General features: G+C 43.2%; 1 protein-coding gene across 1 annotated transcript in view; it reads right to left on the reverse strand.

Moving 5' to 3' along the window:
- The window catches only part of RNF217 (ring finger protein 217), a 368,186-nt gene that overhangs the window by 182,785 nt on the left and 164,181 nt on the right, over window positions 1-21,220 (reverse strand). The window contains exon 2 of the mRNA XM_078648938.1: window positions 9,693-9,926. Coding sequence (XP_078505064.1) covers window positions 9,693-9,926 — 234 coding nt within the window. The remainder of the gene's footprint in view (window positions 1-9,692; window positions 9,927-21,220) is intronic.

Below are 21,220 nucleotides of genomic sequence, written 5' to 3' on the forward strand. Positions count from 1 at the left end.
ACTACAATCTAAACTTTAAATAACAGAGAGACGGAGCTACCCTGTACTTTGAGACCTTCTTGTTTCTTCAGCTTACCAGCTCGCCTACTACCCTGGATCCCAAGTAAATCCCAGCATGAAGAATCTAGAACTGGACTTTGCTTCTCCTCATTTGTCCAGGCCACGTCTGTGGTCAGTTCATGGTTTTTTTCCAGATCAGAACCCAGAACCCAGAATCTTACGTTTTCTTTCTCTCATGTGGTGATGATTTTGAATGCCTTGATTGTGGCTCTATATTATTGAAAATGTGTTTACCATGACCTGCCTCCCTAGAATATTTCCATGCTCCAGCTGGTACAAAATTACGCCATCAGAGCCAGTCACCACATTTCACATGCTCTAGCCTCTCTTCACTGGCTCATGGTAAAGGAGTGCATTATTTTCAAGTCACTTTACCTAGTGTACAAAGCTGTGCCTTCCCCAAATTGACATATGTTTGAAAATTGTTTTAAGTGGGTAGCACTCTGCTGGTACTGGAGATCTGTGGATCAATTTCACTCTTTGGTCCCAGCACTCCTCGCTTGGTTGGTGGGCTATTTAGGTCGAGCCTGAGCCAGTGCGCATGTGGTGTTCTGGTGATCTGCTGTAGTAGAGTATGGAAGAGAAGTCCAGCCCACTCTCCACCCATATTGGTCATTGGCGTCTGTGTTTGTCCTTCGTAAATGCAGGCTTCTGATTCAGTAATCGGTTTGCTAGTCCCTCCTTAGTACCGCCTTGTCTTCATTTGTAACCTCTCATGGCTACTGGCCCCTTTACTTCGGTTGTTACATGGTAAGTGTTATTTATTTAGTCTTGTAAACACTAGTTTCTTCATTGAGTTTTTCTTCCGGCAGTGCTTTGCTTACTTTAGCTTTCCATGCGCGCTTTCACTTTTCAAGCAACCAGGACAATTGCTTTCCTTATATGCGGCTTGCCGTGGACACTTTTTTTTTTTAATACAGCACCCCATGCCGCACTTTCACTCAAATATGCTTTTCTTCCCACTCTGCACGGACGACACACTAAGCGGGTGCAGTGTTAAATATATAAATCTGCTTCCACCATTGTTCCCCCTCCCGCCTCCTAAAATACCCTACATGTGCCTTGTTTTTTTCATTTTTTCTTAACACCGGACGCACAGCGAGGTGGGTGTGCCTGAAACATCCAGCAAATTGGAGAAGAGAGCAAACTATGGAAGGAAAATAAGCCAGAACTAATAATAATCTCTCGTCATTTTAAAAAGCCATAAAGGTGGGTTGAACCTGCTTGCTAAACTTCCGTGTGCAATAGTTACTCACCACGAGGAGAGCCCTATGCAACTGCTGATTGGGTGGTGTCACAACAGACCTTTCTGGTTGGCTGTGTTTAGTAACCCAAGCTAGGCTGCAGAAGGCACTGGGTCATCCTGGTGACCTGGGACCGGAACTAAGTTTGTGATTACTGCTTCTTGAACCCTGTCTGACTGTTGCAGTAGATTGGTCATCCTAAAGGAGGGACTGGAAATGAGTAAGAGTTTTGCCGTCACCCCAGCGTTCTGCAGTGGCCTGAGAGGAGAGATCGGCACACTGTACAAGAGATTTCTCTACTGGAATTTCGGTATGTTACTCAAAGATCATTGTTCTGTATAAATACACATCACTACTGTCATGAAAAGCTGGGAGCAAGAGTGGCCTAACGGTTATTTGATCTATTTTGTATAGTGCGAGGCATCAGAGCTCTTTACAAGAGTACAGTTAGCAAACGATTACAGCAGGAGTACATTGGAGATACAACAGAGCTCTGGCTCAGGAACTTGGAAACTAGCCTCGGCTCAGCAAAAAGTTGTGGGCACATCACTTAATTTCATAGTTTGTGAAAATCTGTAAAGTAATCTAGTTCTCATGTAAAGTGCTCTAATACTGTGGACCAAGTTTGCAGTATGTAAAACCGATCTCGACCGCTTCTTCTCAGTCGGGTATATAATGTTACTGTATGTATGTAATGTATATGTCAGTCTACTGTTACCTTATATTTTTTGATTACTTATTATAGTTATAGGGCAGGTCTTCATATAAGAGCCTGGACATTGTAGATTGTTTTTTATTGCACATGTATCCCTTATATCTACATTCAACCCACACACTAGAGAAGAGACTTATTTAGACCGCTGTACTACTTCCAATCTCGTCTGTGGCCCGGACTCATGATGAACCGAGTTAGAGGCAGATGTTATGAAAATAAGTAAAATATCTGTAAATATTGCTAGCCTAGACACTTTTTTTTTCCTATTTGCAATTACTCTGTTTTTATTTTGTTGCCTGGAATGGGAGTGGCATAGCCAGTGTGTCATAAACCCTACGGAAAAGGAGGGATGGCATACATTTGCATTGAAAGAGAGAGACACACTCACCAAACCATCAGTGAACTTGTATGTCTGAACTATGAGATGAGCACTTCATGAGCTGTCATCAGACTTCCCCCTAGTTATGCTCCCTATACTTTTTTTTATTTTTGGCATCGCCTCAATGCATCAAGGTTTGACTTTGGCTTTGTTTCCGGTTTCCTAAGAATTACTACCAACCTGTACCAAGGAAGCAACCTCACCAGGTATACACTAACTTAGAATAGGTCATTTCAAAACTTCAGATAGCAAGATATTACTTTCAATCCAGGTGCTCCAGTAATTTTCTCTGTTAAGGCCTATGAGACACCTTAGCATCCTTTGTTCACCTTTTAGCAAGTGAACAGATCGAGTATGACAAACCTCTACAGAAGCTACTCTGGTCAGATGAAAGCACAAAAAACATTTGTGTTTTTTCGTATTGCTTTTAAATGAGCATCAGTATCCTTTTGCCTGTTTTCAAATGTATTTGTGCATTTCAGGGTGGTATGAACCTTCCAAATAAATGCACTTAGTCTTACTTTACTTCTCTTCGCACCCTTTCTCCGCTAATTGAAAAACACCTACGTTTTCCTTCTATGTTTGCAACACTTATATCAAGTATGCGGTTTGTTTTCAGAGGGACCCAGCAATCAAAAACTGTCCCTCTGTGAAACCACTTCATCTGCTTTGATTTTTCGTAAGGATTCTTCCCCCGTTCAAATCTTTTCGTCAAATCAAAATAAAATCATCAATATTTAAAATTCCTTCTTTATTATGTGGTTAATTCAAGAACAATGCACAGTTCATTTTTTTACATACATACATACATAATTTCAACTTTAAAAAAAGATCAAATAAAAAACGTGTTTGGCAAATCACTTTTGTCACTGGAGTGGCCCACTTCCATCATCACTACAGCAACAAAAGCTGCTGCAAAATCTACTGCCAGACCCCAAATCACTGCCATGCAGTCTGTAGCGAGGCTACACTGCAGTCATGTGCGAGAATATGCAGCATAGCTAAATAATTATAAGGTCCCAAAGCCCAGACCGATTGCATTGCAAATGCTTGTTTCACTGCCGATTCCAAGTGCTGGAACAAGCTACCTGTTTACCTTAAGAAATAAGGAAATCTCAGATTTTGAAAAGCACTAAAACCTGTCTGTTTCAGAAGTATCTTAAATCGAGGCTGAAGTTCTTCGCATTGACTATCTTTTTAGGTTTCGCCTGTCGAAAGCTGCGCAGCAGCGTTTCGCGCAGGCGAAATCTTTTGTTAGAAGAGTATGGCCTTAGTTCCGCCTCTCTCTTCCATTGGCTAGCTCCATAAATGGAGGCTAGCCATTGGAAGAGAGATCTGTCCGTCATTCACTGAGGCGATTCGTGGGCGTTCCGCAGATTCTTTCCCTCTCCACAACGTCATGAAGACGTGGCCACTGTGGGCGTGTACTTTTTTTTTTTTTACACCGATGTTTGTGTTCATTGTTAACCTTGTCCCTGTCCCGCTGGCTGTTTCCTGACCCCTTCCCGCTGTCCGTCCCCCCTCCCGCTATCCTTGTCTTTGTTCCCGCCCCCCCCTCGCAGATCACTTTGAAGCTTATAACACAGCACGCATTATCTGTGTTTAGCAGTGTGCCGCCCGATTGCGTGCAGGTCGTAATGCTGGCTGTCCGGGAGGGGGGTCGGAGTCTCGGGCCAAATGGCTCCGCGTGGCTTCACCCACACTACTTCTCACCGAGGGCCTGCCTTGCACCGTCGTTCACCTGCGGTGATTCCGATCCGGCCCCCCCATCCCCGCTGCGGGGTTAGACACGGTGAGTGCATCCATGCGTCCCCGCATCAGTTCGAAAGGACAACAAGGCATTCCCCAATATCTAGGTAGGGGGTGCCTCCGGGAGTTAAACGTGTATCTAAACGATCTGGTTGGTGGTAAAATGGTCTAGCTTTGGTTTTCATACTGACAAATTATTTTCTTTAGTGAGCTTGATTTAACACCCACTTGTGACATTCTTTTGTTGTTATGCTGAGGCTAACGGCTATATTGATTTGATGTTCTAATGTCAGGGGCTTGGCTAGCAGCCAACGAAGATGGCCGTGGCCTGAGCGAGCTCCGTGACCGGTGGCGAGCACACCCGAAAATCCTGTATTCAATTCAGTGACTGTGAGAGGGAACAAGACGGCAGTGACTCCTGTTGCTGTCCTGTAGCGTCCGGCGCAGAAACTGAGTTTGTGTGGGCTGCTGTTCTGCTGCGGCGCCAGAGGATAGAATTGAGGCCGGTGCCCTGCGGGGAGACCGGGGATTAGAGTTCCTTCCCGCTCCGGAGAGAGATCCGACTGCGAAACCCCTGAGCCAGCAGCTGCAGAGGACCGACGGCGAAACGCCCACATGAGCGCGGGAGACGAGACAAGCCCCGGAACAACACTCGCCTCCCGATGGGGGGCCTCCAGGCAGCAACCTGACGCCTCAGCGGCACACCGGTGGGGCGCACCGCGCACAAAGGCACGCCGAGCGCAATTTTGATGCCATATAGATCCGTGCTTAGACTAGCCCCGGCCACAAACTACTGCAGTCACCTCTATATCGGCAACGTCTGTGAGGACCCTAGAGATCCGGCATGACACTGCTGCTGGGGGGCCCCGCATATGAAATTTAATAAACCCTTGAAAGAGACCGTCGCGGCAGTCTCCTTGCTCTAGGAGGCGGATTGTGAGCGGACAAAGACACTCCTGAGTGCGGTAGCAGGCATGCTCTGCTCCCTGGGCCCTGGAGATAGGAAGGAATACGGGGGCCCGGGGTTGGGACTTTAATTACTTTTACTACATTTTGTGACTGATTTCAAATCATTTATGAAATATATTCAGGGCATGCAGAATGAACTACAGGAGGAATAATGATGATGTCATCCTGTAGTTCTTTACGATATCGTGAGATTTCGATCGCGGTATTTTGAACGCTCCGGTAACTTTACGGAGGACAGAATTATGCATCACGCGCAGAGAACCCAATGAAACATCATACCGTGAGTTGTTACATTACCATATTCCATTAGTACAAAGCCATTTACAAGCCGGTTAAACTGTAACTAGGGGCGTTTTTGTGTGTGTGGCTCTGGGTGGGTGTGTGTGTGTGTGTGGCTCTGGGTGGGTGGGTGTGTGTGTGTGTGTGTGTGGCTCTGGGTGTGTGTGTGTGTGTGGCTCTGGGTGTGTGTGTGGCTCTGGGTGTGTGGGGGTGTGTGTGGCTCTGGGTGTGTGTGTGGCTCTGGGTGTGTGTCTGTGTGGCTCTGGGTGTGTGTGTGTGTCTGTGTGTCTCGGGGTGTGAGTGTGTGGCTGGGAGTGTGTGGCTCTGGGTGTGTGTGTCTGTGTCTGTGTGTGGCTCTGGGTGTGTGTGTGGCTCTGGGTGTGTGGGTGGCTCTGGGTGTGTGGCTCTGGGGGTGTGTGTGTGGCTCTGGGTGTGTGTGTGTGTGTGTGTGTGTGTGTGTGTGTGTGTGTGTGTGTGTGTGTGTGTGTGTGTGTGTGTGTGTGTGTGTGTGTGTGTGTGTGTGTGTGTGTGTGTGTGTGTGTGTGTGTGTGTGTGTGTGTGTGTGTGTGTGTGTGTGTGTGTGTGTGTGTGTGTGTGTGTGTGTGTGTGTGTGTGTGTGTGTGTGTGTGTGTGTGTGTGTGTGTGTGTGTGTGTGTGTGTGTGTGTGTGTGTGTGTGTGTGTGTGTGTGTGTGTGTGTGTGTGTGTGTGTGTGTGTGTGTGTGTGTGTGTGTGTGTGTGTGTGTGTGTGTGTGTGTGTGTGTGTGTGTGTGTGTGTGTGTGTGTGTGTGTGTGTGTGTGTGTGTGTGTGTGTGTGTGTGTGTGTGTGTGTGTGTGTGTGTGTGTGTGTGTGTGTGTGTGTGTGTGTGTGTGTGTGTGTGTGTGTGTGTGTGTGTGTCTGGCTCTGGGGGTGTGTGTGTGGTAGTAATTGCTGTCTGCTGAGCTCATCCGTAGGGTACAATAGGTCTCACATTTGCGAGAGATAACGCTAATGGCAATGTAAATAACAATACCATTTATTTATCTGTTTTCAAAACCAACACATAAAAACAAATTTTGTCATTTACAATGCCAATAGCTCAAACTTTTCCAAAGGCGAAACCATTGCATTGTAAATGCTTGTTTTTTGCTGCTAGCATCAGTTTATCCCTTTCAATTCCCCAACTGACAATACTGATTTCCTAGGCTATTACAAATATGTAATTCCACTGACATATAAAACTTGTAGGTTCACTTTGCTGCCTTCCCGTAAAAAGTTCCAAAATACACAAAGGTTCATTGGCCATTTTAAAATACTATAAATTCCAAAGAGTGACGTAGGATGCAGTTAGCAGTACCATAATGGTTACTATGTATCATAAAACTACACCAAGGAAAAGTTCGTGCTTATAACATTTCCCCAAGTCAAATAAGCTTTTCTTTCCCAAAGTAAGAGCCTGGCAACATTGAAGGTGTCTATGGAAATACACAGAGATGAGCAGTGGGTTATACAGCACCACTTACGAGCATCAAAAAAAGCTAACACCAGACTTCCCACTGCTTGCCATTATGCGCATTCTAAATGTATATATTTAGATATACATAATGACCATCATTCCTGCGTGCGGAAGAAGTTAAAGTGACTTTTATACCCATACCAATACCTTTATTTCAGTTAAAATAAACCAATACAGGTATACATTAAAAACTTTACATTTCGTACTTTGATATTCTTAAAAAATCCATATTATATATATACTTTTCTTATAAAACATATCATCACTATTTATTTATTTGACAGCCTTGTAACACGGCAACTATCCCGAGGGGTTTCCCAGGCGCAGGACAGAGGCAGATAAGTGTGACCGCAACAGACAGCTAGAAAAGCAAGTAAGGAGTTGCTATTCCTAAGGGTGCCTGGGAGAGAATCCAAATAGGTAGGCAAAGGAGCAGCCTTTCATGTGGGTTAGACAGAACCTAGACGTGGCAAAAGGCTAGAGGATCTCAGCCGACGCATAGGTAAATAAAGAGTCACCTGCTACTGAACGTATGAGGGCGCCTGGCCATGTTTGGCCTTGAACATGCAACATAATGCCTTAAATTCAATGCGTTTAGAGATTTTAAGCCAGTGCAGTTTCTGAAGCAGAGCGGAGAATGAGGTACGCCGCGGTAGATAAAAAAGCAACCGGGCAGCCGCGTTTTGAATAGTCTGTAAGCATCGAATAAAGGTCTTATCCGGGCCCAGGTCCAGCACATTGCCATTACCAAGTCTGGTTAGGACTGGAGCCTGAATGGCAGTTCTCTGAGCCGCTAAGGGAATTAACTAAAAGATCTATCTCATCATTATAATAAAAGTTATGTATATACTTTGAATTTGCAGGCATTTGTGTAATGCTATTTACTCATTATTTGAGCATTACAACTATATAATCAATTAATCGATGTACTTTGTGTATTCGGTCAATTCATGGTCGTTTATTTAAATAGCAATACTGGGGGGAATCCTCTACTCTTCATGTCTTCTTCAGGCAGTCCTGGGCATCCAAAAATGGAACTCCGGGTCTTCCATTAATGTAACCTTGTACGCCAATGTGCACTCAGTGTACATTCATAGCACACTTAGGGGCCGTTTAGGATGTTGGTCGGAAAGCCTCGGCCGCAGGTCGGAGGCTTTCCGACCGACATCTCCGGTTTGAATTCCGGCCACCTAATAATAATGTAGGCGGACGGAATTGAAACTGACCGGTCATTCCGGCTGGATTCCGATGAGCTCAAGGAGCCCGCCGACCAGTCCGAGGCCCGAATGTAATTCGGGATTACGTTGTTGGTTTCCGACAGGCTTCCCATGTCAGCCTTTCTGACAAGGAAAGGCTGTCGGATTTGACTCACAGGTCCCTAATTCCTCCACGGCCTCCAGTTGGAGGCAGGGGGTAATACCTGCACTGTGTGGCAGTTACCTTGATGTGCATGCCACACGGTGCTGGGATTAACCTCTTCTGTGCATCGGACTGCCCCCGGCTGTCTGACGTCATGGTGGGCATGTGCAAAGGACGGCCGGGGGCCGTCCGAACCGCGCACCTGTCGAATTCCTCAGCACCGCAGGGAATTCCGGCTGCGGTGAAGCGGTTAACAGAATTTCCCATTTCTCCATGGGAGCTTGTGCTACGGATGGTTTACGGCCACAGCACAAGCTCCCATAGAGAAATGGGAGTATGCGACTGCACCATGTGCGGTCGTATTGTAGCGGCGGTGCTAGGACAGCCGACCGGAGGACGGTTGATCCCCCGACCGCGGCGCTGTATGGCGGGTGTGATTTCCCTAGACATCGTAATCAGGATGTTATTGTTAGTACGTTTATGCATTGCAACATTACAGACACATATACATTCAGCACACACATTAAGTCTGTGCGCTGCTCAGTACTGTAGCTTGCTTTATTGTATTGGGTGTGCTGTTTACAAACACACTCCACTTGCACAGTTACTCACCCAGTGCGCACTGTACAACACTTCGCTATTCATGTACTGCACTTTACACAATACAAACACACATACACCCAGCACATGCTTTCATTGTGAATGCACAGCACAGCACTACATCTCTTATGTAATGTATTCCCAGCAGGCATATGTACACTAACTACACATATACTGCACAGCTCTGCTCTATCCCTGCACAGTACCTTTTCCAGGTACACATTCATCCAGCGCAGATTCACTGTTCCTGTGCTGCACAACACTCTAAAACTACTTAATGTAGGCCAAGAATGAGTTAAGCACCAAGCAGCTGAACTTTTAAAAGGGTGAGTGAGCCTGTAACCCACACTCCAGTCATGCAGGGAAAAATGACCAGTTCACTACTACTGATCACCGCGCTGTATGCTGCCACTACTGCGCTTGTCCTGCTTAACTCCTGGTGAAGGAGGTAGCCTACCACCACTATGACTGTAATTCTTTGGACACCTCTCCTGGTCCAACACGACCGACATTGGTGAGCCAGGCCTATGCCTTGGTGAACATGTATGATCCTTCCTCGTCTATGACAAAATATTTGCTTTAGGGATCCAGACAACAGAACCGTTGGGCACTCAGGGCAGGAGTAAACATCTAACTAGGCAGAGGACTTTTACATCCCATCACACTGTCAGCTGTTGAACAGGTCTGCAAAAGAAATCACTGAATGTAAACACTTGAATTCCAATAGTACATCAAAGTTACATTAAAAAGCAGAACCTATATCTGACCCCAACAAAGGCAGAAAGCTGATGTAATGCCATACTCTCACAGGCCTAAATGTTCTCAGCTTAGAAGACATGCTTACCTTGAATTTGTTCTCCACTTTGGCAGGGGTTGGAATGTGGCCCTTCCTCCTTAAAGTGGTAAAGTGCTTACATTGCGGACATGGCTTGGTACCGGAGTCTGAGCGGCTGAGCTCCAGGAAGTACTTGTACTTGATGATGTCATCATGCGGTAGGTAGTAGAGGATGGTGGTCTCTTCCAGATGTTCAGTGCACTCTGTTATTGGGCATTTGATCTCGGTCTGTCCCAGTTGCACCTGCATACAAACAACCGAAAGGTCACTTGTGTTGGATCTGCTACATAGTTAATTCACAATACGTTATTTTTCTTTTATTGTGGTTCATGAGGTATTTCATAATCACATTGGTTACGCATGAATGGATGAACGAATGGGATTTATACAAGGTTAAGACTCCTACATCTATTGTACCTCTCTAAGATGGGGTTGTGCGCTAATGCGAGTACCCGAGTGGTAAATGTAAATCCACTCAGCCCAAGAGAACAACATTATCTCAGCACTAAAGTGCAGTTCGTCTTGCTATTTTGCATCAGTTCATCAGCCTGCCTTACGCAGTATTTGGAGAAAAAAAGGACTCCAGCATATTTAAGGAGATAATTTAGCCCTAAACACAAGATATCATGGGAAAAATGAATCACCACCCCAAGACATGGGCTACACAAGCATTGATTATGTCAATCATTTTTGTATATTGGAACTATTTTTACTGAGCTTCACCAATACACAATATTTGGTTCCTACAATAAAGAGCAGGTACGTGACAGGTAGCAGTGAGAGTAATGCAAGGCTGCATTACTCATAGAACAGACAAACGTGCAGCAGCAGTGGGGTCTTCCCTCACGAGCAGAGAACAGTAAATGTACAGCGAAGGAAGAGAGAGACAAACAGAGAGAGAAAGAGTGTGAGAGAGAGAGGGAGAAAAAAAAGAGACACCCAACACCATGTGCACAGTACCCCCAGCTTGTGTTACAACAACCCCTGCTTGAGCCACCAGTAGAGAAGAGAGACAGGAACTGAGCACCATAAGAGATCTGGAGCAGTGCTTAGTAAGAAAAGGCCACATGTAAGGAAGAAAGAAAGGCAGGCGCTGAGCTCAATGTAGGGAAAGGAGCAGCATGAGGCAACTGATCAAATACCAAGGTGGAGTGGGGGGGCAAACAGGGCTCCTTAGACCATCACTTCTAGTCATAATACTCTAAATGGAAAGACAATAATGGAACCATCAGTCACATCTCTGTTCTAAGCAAAAAGAACAAATACCGTTCCAAAATGTTGTAACTCTTCACCATCTCACTTGGAGACATAATTTCCAAAAATGGGTTCTCAGACCATTTCTATGCATATGACACCCACACCTTCTAATTTCCTACCTACCTACTCAGCCCCAGCTTCAATCACGTTTACCTAACCTTCTCACTTCCACCGGGGTCTCTCCATGATGCAGCAACCCCTTAGGTTGAACTCCCCCAAATCAAGGTTCTAGCATTTTCCTTCCAAATCTGCAATAATCTCTCTAAATACCTCAAACCCACCACCACAAAATCCCACACTTTTTGCCTTCTCAACCAGAAACCATGATCTTCAAAACGTCTTTCTAAGTGAATAGAATTACCTGAAATTAAATATTACTGAAACAAATAATCCTCCCACTTAACCTGCTTAAGAATCCAAATCAATAATCGGCTGCTCAGTAGCATATATCATATGTTTTAACTGTCCTGTTTTAGTGTTATCCTTGCTTACAAGAACCAGATAGTATATTGTAATTGATGTTACTATCTAATCAACAAACATAATAGTATTTAATGGTAATTAGCAACTTGACTGTGAAATTGTTGAGCAATTAAGGTCTACCCACATCTTCAAATGCAGTAAATATGCATGTATGACGTGAGTCTTAAGAAAGACGTACACCCAAGTTGTATGTCCTCACAGTTGACGTCCACACAAACACCAGCTGATCCACATCTTAGTTTTAATCACCTCACGCCGCCCCCTCTTACTACGTACCACTGCTGTATCTCTTGTACAAAGTTTTCTGTTCCTAATGCTATGCCTACTAAACGTATAAATAAAATCAATACACATGGTGGCTCACTCATTCGAGTAAAATGTATTGGTGTTGTGGTTACTTTGTTTCGCTCCCTAAAGTATACTGAAACTTCTAGGGGATGGTGTGGTCCTATATAAATATGCAAAATAATTAAAATAATAATGCTTCACCCAGACAACAATGTACAGTTTAATGGTCATCAAAGGAAGCAATATTCTTCTGGTGTATGTACTTCACTATGCGATGATGTAGTAGACATATCAATAGCATTTCAATGGTAACAGTCGGAGTGTCCCTTGTTCCCGCGTACTCTGCGGCTCTAGGCCTCCTCAGTCCCCCCAGTTAGAAAACAGAGGGAGTACACTCCACACACCCAACAACCTTTCCTCCTTCGGCGTCTGCCACATGTTATTTCCTCATCGTAGTAAAAGTCAATATTCATAATAATATCTTCAATAAGGAGAGGGACATGCGTATGTGTGCATATAAGTCATAGACCGTCCTGATGTAATCATTAGAGAAGAGGTGTTCAATGCAGCAAAACACGCAAGAGTGGAACTTGCGACAGTTCGTACTAGAACCAGATTTTAGATCCAGTGTCTTCAAACTGGGGGGTGCGGCCTTAACTGATCCGGGAGGGGGGTCTGGGGGGGGGTCTCTGGTTAAAAGAAGCACCATGCTGAAAGCAGTGCTTTGTTTTGCGCTGAAAACAAATGATCAGCAGTAAGTCACTCTGTAATGGGCCGTTAGTAACATTTTCGTTACATTTATATCTGGCTATATGTGTCCAAAGGGAAGGGACTTCAAATATTCTTTAAAACCTCTCCAACCCCTTTTGGATAATTACACTATGGATACTTTTACAAGTTAGTAAAGCCAAGCTAACCAGAATAGTATATTTGGCAATCATGTATTTTATTGCATTTTTAAAAGGTTTAACGTAACTGTAATGTTAAAAAAAAAGTAGACAAATGTAAACATTGCAAAAATAATAGAATAATTATGAAAAATTCTGGGGGGCCCTAATGAGAATTTGTTTATACTGGGGGGTGCAGCATTGAAAAGTTTGAAGACCACTGCTTTAGATGGATGCCGTTTCTCCAAAGAAGGCGTTCCACGGTTCAGAACAACACATTGCCTAGAATTTCTAACTATCTTAGTTGTCTGGGGCTGAGATGAAAGAGTTCAGGTCGTTAAAGGAAAGTTAGTGTTAATCTGCCTTTTGCCTCAAAATTATGACATCAATTCTTAAACACACACGAGCTGGAGCACCTTGCCTGCTGTCCACGGCTGGAAGAGTGCCAATTCTTTTCCAGGTGTCTACCTGGGGAAGTACCGGCAACGCCTCTAAATAATGCAGATCTGTAACTGGCTTGGCTGCCAGGCACGTGCCTCTGAGCAATCAAAAAGTAGTTCAAGGTTGAGATTAAAAAGCTCTGAGGGATTGAGTTGATATACGCCCATTGGAGCCTACCCTTGCTAATTTACTCCTCATGCAGGAGGAAGGAACACTATTTGCAGGAAAGCCATCATCGTCAAACAATGAGATAAGCAGAGCTGCCAACATTAAAGACAGTAGAAGGAGTTAAAGAGAGACAGGTTTCATTGACACAAAAAATACAGATGTCTTTTTAAATAAATCACCTTCTCAAACGCCCATAATCACCATACCTCTTAGACAATTAAGTTGCGTTTTAGTTTGAAAAGAAACCATTTTCTAGCATTATCAGTTATTTGCCAAATATTTTAAACTATATGAAAGGTATTTTATTCACATCTGAAACCTTTCTGTGGATTTTTTTTTTAAACACGCTCCCGACAGTGTCAGACAACAACATGTGTTTCTGTTCCAAAACACAGCTGAGAGAAGATCGGGATGCTGTGGGCGAGGATGGCTATGGAACTTATGGGCAGTGGCAGGGTAAAATAGTGAGTGCATAAGCGGGTACACCAATAGTTGTGTTATGATGCACGCATCCAAATCAAGCGCCCTGAATGCTTTTTTCCTGTATGTTGGGTTTTTAAACTAATGCAGATGGTTGGGAACAAATAATTGTGATGAGAAAATACAGAGTAGGGTACAAGACCTTAATTTGGATATGGTTTGCTTGGTAAAAATAACCTCTTAGTAGCACAATGAATGGACTACTATAAAGACGATGGTGTAGGACAAGCATCTACAGAACAGGAAGAAGAGAACTATGTGAAGGACTTGAGTTGCCTGTGGACAGATCTGAATGTTTTCAGGCAGTGGAGCCATGAATCCCCACTCTAGCAGCTTAAGTGGGGTTAACCACTAAATGATGATTAGTTTTACATTGGCCTCTTCAGTCTGCAGGCGTGCACACAAAGGATCATAACAGACTCTAAGAGAAGAGCAGGGCTTACAGGTAGAGGTCAAGTCTTGCCATGTGGGCCAAGTTCAGTAAAGGAGAGAGAATGAAATGATACCAACACAGAACAAACTAGCAAAAGAGAGCAGCAAACTGTGGATGAGAGAGAAAGAGATGAAAGTAAGAGCAAACGATGTGAGAAAAAAAAGAATTGTGGTAGTTAGAAACTGGACAGGGGAGAAGGAAGAAAGAGTGAACGTAATGAATGGTGCAAGAAAGGAAGGAAACATGAAAGGAAGGAGGTGCAAGGAAGGATGGGTTGAAGTTAAAAACTGGTGAATACAGGCACTTTTCTGGCTACTCCCTTGTGTACAGGGATAAGAACAACAAGACAAAGAGCTCTGCTTGGTGGATTGAGCCGAGGGATACGTTTCCTTAACCAATCTGTGAAATGTGGTTAAGGAAAATAAAACAAGCACATGCAAATTCAACAGGTTTGTATTTAATGTAATGGGGTTTGCATGTGGTGGCACTTTTAAGTGAGATCTAAATGCTTTACCAATTTTTGATATGCATGTCACATGTTCAGTTGGTTTCCTAGATACACACTATATTGAGAAGGCAAGGGAGTTAGATGGTTTCTATTTGGTAGGGTGTTAAATGTTCATAGATTTATTCTTGAGAGAAGATTGAGTTAATCTACCCATTGAATTAAAGAGAAACACATGAGTCGTTGTCTTGTTTTATTCTCTCCTTTTTCCTTTTTGATGGTATATTCTATTGTATATTTATCTTCATATACCTTTACAAAGAAGTCCCAACCTTCAGTCAAAGGATTTGTTCTTAGATCATGAACAAATGAAACTGGTAGATACAGAGGTTGCACAAATGTTGCTCAAAGGGGCAATTTGCAAGGTCACAGACTAAGAAAAGAGTTTTGTAAGTACTGTCCACCTAGAGAAGAAGAAGGACAAGGGCTGGAGACCCACAGTAAATGAAGGACCGAACAGGTTTTTGGTTTATAGGCACTTCAAGATGGAAGGGAGTTTACAAGAAGGCATTTTACAAGAAAAAGACTGGCTTGTGACGTTGGCTCTGAAAAACGCCTACTTTACAATTCATTCCAATGGATCCAGATTCACAGAAGTATTTATGGTTCAGCTGGAGAGGTACCTTGTATCAGTTTTCCTGTCTTCCCTTCGGTCTGTCATCAGCCCCTTGGTGCTTCACCAAAGTCCTGCGCCAGTGGTTGCTTTCATTGAGAAAGAGGGGAGTATGTTTCCTGAATAATCTATTGACATGGTACTGATGTTGCAGGATCAGAGGGAATTGCTGAAGCACATGAAGGTGTCAACAGATCTCTTACAAGCCTTAGGGTATATTATCAATGTGGATAAGTCAATCATGACTCCTACACAGAAACTGGGATTTCTGGGGTATCAGGCAGATAGCAATTTGACACAGGTTTGTTTTGCTCAGAAACATCAAGGAGGAGGTAGCTTATGTTCTTGCAAAGTAAGTGGTAACTTTGAGAGGTCTATCAAGAGTGGTAAGAGGTTTGTCATCCTCCATTGCGCCATTTCTCCAGAACCGTTGTATTACAGGGCTCTTCGAGATTGAAATCCATGGGTTTAAGGAAATGTCTGTGGTATGTAGAAACAATGCCCCTGTCCCAAGAAGCTCGAAAGGTACTTCAATGGTGGTTGAGCAACCTGTTCAGCTTGAACGGCAAGGCAATATTTGGGAATGTTCTTTACTGTAGACTCGATGCAAGCAACTTTGGTTGGGGTGCAAGATTAGGAGAGTAAGAAACTGGAGGGAAATGGTCCATGGATGAACTATCTTTACACATAAATTGTTTGGAAACGTTGGCAGGCTTTGATAAGTTTCAGGTCTATTCTAACAAACAGCATGGTATTGATCCGAATGGACAATTTCACCGTAGTACCATATATAAATAGACTAGGGGGACCAAGATCAAATCAACTTGCAGATCAAGCCAGGGACATTTTGTATTTTTGTTGGAATAAGAAAATCCTTTTGAAAGCAGAGTTTATCCCGGATCACCAGAACAAGACAGTAGACTGAAACTCGAGATTTGTGAGGGACACCAGTGACTGGTAGCTGAGTCCAGTGTATTTTCCAAAAGATTCAGAACCAGTGGGGTCCTTTTCAGATAGATCTGTTTGCCAACAGATTTACTTTTCTGGTAGATCAATATTACAGTTGGATGACATATCCCAAGGCATTGGAAGAAGATGCCTTGCTACAGACTTAGAATGGAGAGAATTGCTATGCATTCCCTCCAGTTGCACTGATCTAGAGGGTGTTATTCAATGTTCGGAGGTAACTCCGTTTTGGAACTCTCAAGCCTGGTTCCCTGGAGTAATGGAACTAGTTGTGGAAGTTCCCAGTATTATAACATGGAGTCCAGACCTTTTAGAAGGGCAGGAAAGAGAGGAGCATCATTTAGTGTTAGAAGAAAAGTTGAACCTTCTTGTCTGGAGGATTTCAGGAGATCTGGTAGATAGTTTGGCCTTTCAGGAGAGGTTAAGAACCTATTGGATGCGTCATGGGCACCAGGTACCAGGAAAAGATATACAGACCAGGTACCAGGAAAAGATATACAGAAGTATGGAGAAAGAGGTGTAGTTGGTGCTTGGAGAGGAATTTGGATCCTGTGGAGGCTCCAACAGTAGAAGTAGTGAATTTCCAGGCAGAGTTGTCAAAGTAAGGCCTCTCTTATAGAGCTGTTAACTGTTACAGATCTTGGGTTTCAGCAGCGCATTCCTTGGTGAACAATTTTGCTACTGGCAGTGATCCTTTGACCTGCAGATTAATGAAAGGAATAAAGCATGGACATCCACCTAGGGCTAGGTATGAATCTTTATGGAATGTCAATGTTGCTTTTGACCTGTTTGTCTCCTGGCCTGATAATTTCTATCTTTCTAGGAGACAGATATCACGGAAGTTAGCAACTTTTCTCTGTCTAATATCTTTTACAAGAGTCTCAGATGTTAAGGCATTAGAGGGTTGTAATAGGTAGTATTCCCCACATTGGCTTCATTTTGAGATCTGCAAGAGGGCCAAAACCATGTTCTAAAACATCGTTTAACCCTTTTTCAATGCCTGCAAGAAATTGTGAGTAATGAGTTGCAGGAAAGTTTATGAACAAACAATGCTGGAATTTAGACCAGATGGTGAGGATCAGCTATTATTTTCAAATGTTTAACCCTATTGGCCAGTTTCAACAGCTACTATTTCATGATGGGTGAGAGTAGTGATGTCTGAAGCAGGAATTGATTCATTTAAGTTTGGGGGCTCATTACTCTAGGGGTACAATGGTCACAGAAGGTTTTTGGGCAGGTGGTACACTTGCAGACATTCTGAGAGTGGCAGACTGGTCAAGTGCTAACACATTTGCAAGCTTTTATCTTAAGCCGGTGGAGCATGTGAGTAGTGTGGTGCTGGGAAGCTTTAAACATGCATACTGGTAGCCTCCAGTCTTGTAATGAAATTATGATTCTCGAATTAATATAAAGAGAGAATCTTGATTTCATTAAAGACAACTGAGGCTTACACTATCCCACTCACCATTCCCATTGAAGTATCTTACAGTTCTGTATTTGAAGTAGTTGTTTAATATGTTTAATTGTGATTAAATCATCATAATAGCTTTATTTCGGCAATTGCCATAAAAGCAAACACAGTAACTTAAAACTATAAAATCATTTAATAATTGAACACTTATAAAAACTTGACATAAAATAATTAAAATGCCCACAATTAAAACTAGTAGTATGTATTAAGATCATCATAGCAGTTTTAAAATGCAAGGTTAAATTTCATCCAGCAGCTCCTACGCTTATTTTCTACTATTGCAAGTACTTAAGAAATTATAGGAAAACAGACAAATGCAACTTGAATGCACAAAAATCATAGGGGCTAAGTAAGAAACAACAACTGGGCAGTCTTTTTCTGTCTGATTCTCCACATATATGCCAAAAACCGGAAGACAGCAAAGACAATTGGTTGTGCTTTGTCTGCCCTGAATACCATAGTTGCAGTTTTGTAGTCCCTAATGCCTAGATTGTGATTCAACGGCAAGATTAATTTTCTCCTATGTGCAGAGTACTGAGGACAAAAGTACAAGACATGGTGAATAGTTTCCTTGACATCTGGGCAAAACGGACAACTTAGGTCAGGTTCAGCACCAGCGAGGGGGTTCCACCACTTCACAGCGAATAATCGAAGTGGCAAGGTCCCAACTTGTAACTTAATGTAGAGTGTCTTAGCAGCCAGAGGCTCAATTGTGTCCATATACATTTCCAAATGATAAGTGTCTTTAAATTCCAGAAAGCTAGAGGTGAGAGTGCCTACCACCCCAGAACTGTACAATCTACCATTGACATATCTCCAATATCGCTCCTTGAACGTAGAATTGAAAATGGCACCAGACATTTTTGGATAAGCCACATGTTACTGCACCCAATTTCCTTAAATGAGAGCTTGATATATCCCAGACATGCAATCCTGGTGGCCCTGGAGAGTTTAGTCACTTCTTCCAAGCCCAGCCAATAAGAAAATAGATCAGCTGAGGAGCAGATCCCCCTCCAGTACATTAAGGGTTTAAGTTTTGCTATGTGGGTGAGTGAACAAATGCCAAGATCACAAGATCTAAACGAAGTGGCAATATTGGGGGAAGCGGGGGTGTGGGGGGGAGGTGACTAGGGGGAAGATTGGTGATGAGGCGGAAGAGACGATTTGGCAGCTCCAAATCATTGACATTTGATGCCCCCTAAGCTCCCCACAATAAAGGGACCTCCAAGGCTTGCAAATTATAGATTTGAGGTACTGGTGTCATCAGACGAAAGCTGTACAACTTCAAGGCTCTCAGAAGGATTCCACTATAATATTCTAGTCTAAGTTTGGACTTGTGAATCTGAGGTGACCAGCCAAAGTGCTCATTAAGATTAAGTCTCAGGTATTGATTATATCATTTACTTGATGGTTTTCCTTACAGAGGTAAATTATTATTTACTTTAGAATTAATATTTTGGTTGTATCACTTGGTTGCTTGTTTTTCAGATAACTGTTTGCAGTAAGAAGATGTTTCAGTCAAGCTACAGAACAACTTGTATCTTCATCGCGGTCTAAAACAGGACTATGCTTAGTGACATGGAGTTATATGCTATCTCGAAAGTACTTAACCCCTTCCCTGCTGCCGTCGGCCGTTGGACGTCGCAAGCACTACCTCCCTGGTGCTGTGAACGTCCAACGGGCGACGCAGCCCCGCGGCTAACGGGTTAAAATTTAATATTTTGTTTCTGATGTATATTATGTTCTTTATAGGGCTTCTTGGGGAATCAATAAAAGGTTATTGCATAATGTAAGCCTCTGTTGTCTTTAATGAAATCAAATTTAATTAGAGATTCGCCATTTTCCCAGATTGGACCAGACAGAGTCTATTCTTGCAATAATTGATATGCCTTTGGTGGGTTTAATAGATTTATTCTTGATTGTGCCTCTAATAAATTATACAAGATGTGTTCCTCTTTTAGCTGCAATGGTAAAAACTTCCTGTAAATGTTTAGAAATCATGCGTGAGATAAAGGATTCAATGCACACAAATAGTGATGATTCAATCTTATTTTGAGATGATTCTAGTATGCATTGCAATTAAAGCATTTTGTAGGAGGCAGAATGATACACCAAAAAGCCAATAATAGGAGGTGAGATATTTACTTTTTGAAACTCACTATTCATAATTTTTCTTGATCATGTCACGCTTAGATTATGGTAACTCGCTTTACATTGGGTTACTGGACAAGCGTCTAGGCAAACTTCAGCTGGTGATGAATGACGCTGCCAGGTTCATCTTTAAGCTCCCCAGACGCACACAGGCTTCTCCTCTGCTGCAAAATCTCCACTGGCTCCCCATCAAACAGAGGACCAGATTCAAGGGGCTTTGTATTGCCCACAAGGCCCTGCATGGACAGGCCCCAAGATACATCAAAGAGCACCTGGGGAAATGCGTGCCCGGCTGCACCCTAAGATCTTTGACGAAGGACCAACCAACCTGACCATGGTTTACCTACACAACTAAAGGAGGGCGGGCTTTCTCCGTCCTCATCCCCCAACTATGGAATAGGCTGCATCTTAGCGCCGAAAAAGCCCTCCTGCCATTTAGGAAGAAACTGAAGACTTTCCTCTTCACCGATGCTTGGGCATACCACAGTTCAGTCAGGGGTTACACTCACCTGGGAGGACTGTAGCTACTCTTTTCACAGCGCTTAGAGACCTGACGGTATTAAGCGCTCTAAAAGTCACCATCAACATTAACAAATGTGTGATCATTTTTGGAACCAAACGGCCACAATGCACATGAATGCAAACATAAGCGCACTGTAAAACCGAAATGTACAGTCTATGAGGTGCATTTTTCCGAAGTCGGTGAAGGAGAAAAAAAAATTACAATATAGAGTTCTAGAAAAGAATGGTTATATTAACTTTCTGTCAGCAAACGCTAAGATTAGTAACACTAGTGCGTTGGAATCGTTTCAGTGGCAGGGAAAGGCATGGTTTCATTGTTTCCTTTCATATTTATTTGTGGTTTAGCTTTAATATAATTATTTAACCAATGAGCTAAAAACTAGGTTACTGGCAGGTTTCCTGAGGTCTGTAGACAAGGAAACTACTGGGCATCCGACAAGGCTTAATGAGTGCCAATGGGTGCTGGTGGCTGACACCAACACTCATTTTTGGGGCCCGCAACTTATTTCTTATCTGATAGGCTTTCACCCAGAGCAACAGAGATAAAAACAGAAATGATACAAAGAAATAAAGCAAATAGAAAGGAAAAAGTGACAAGGGGAGAAAGCAGTGATGGAAAAAAGTACCTGACCAGACAGGACGTGTTAGGTGGTGGAAGAATAGAGTGTAAAATGGTTTTAAGACTAGGCCGCATTGGTATTCAGCAATCTCAGCATTCGCGGGCGCCTAAGAAAAACGTTGGAACCCTAAACTTATTAAATATAGCCATGTCAATCAGTAACACAGCTCAGAAAAGCGCAATAGCAACGGAACAAAGTTCAATATAATGTGTACATTCAGCAGTACGTAAATCAAAAACCTATCCATCGACA

Source organism: Lissotriton helveticus, chromosome 6, assembly GCF_964261635.1.
Source record: "Lissotriton helveticus chromosome 6, aLisHel1.1, whole genome shotgun sequence".
NCBI lineage: Eukaryota > Metazoa > Chordata > Amphibia > Caudata > Salamandridae > Lissotriton > Lissotriton helveticus.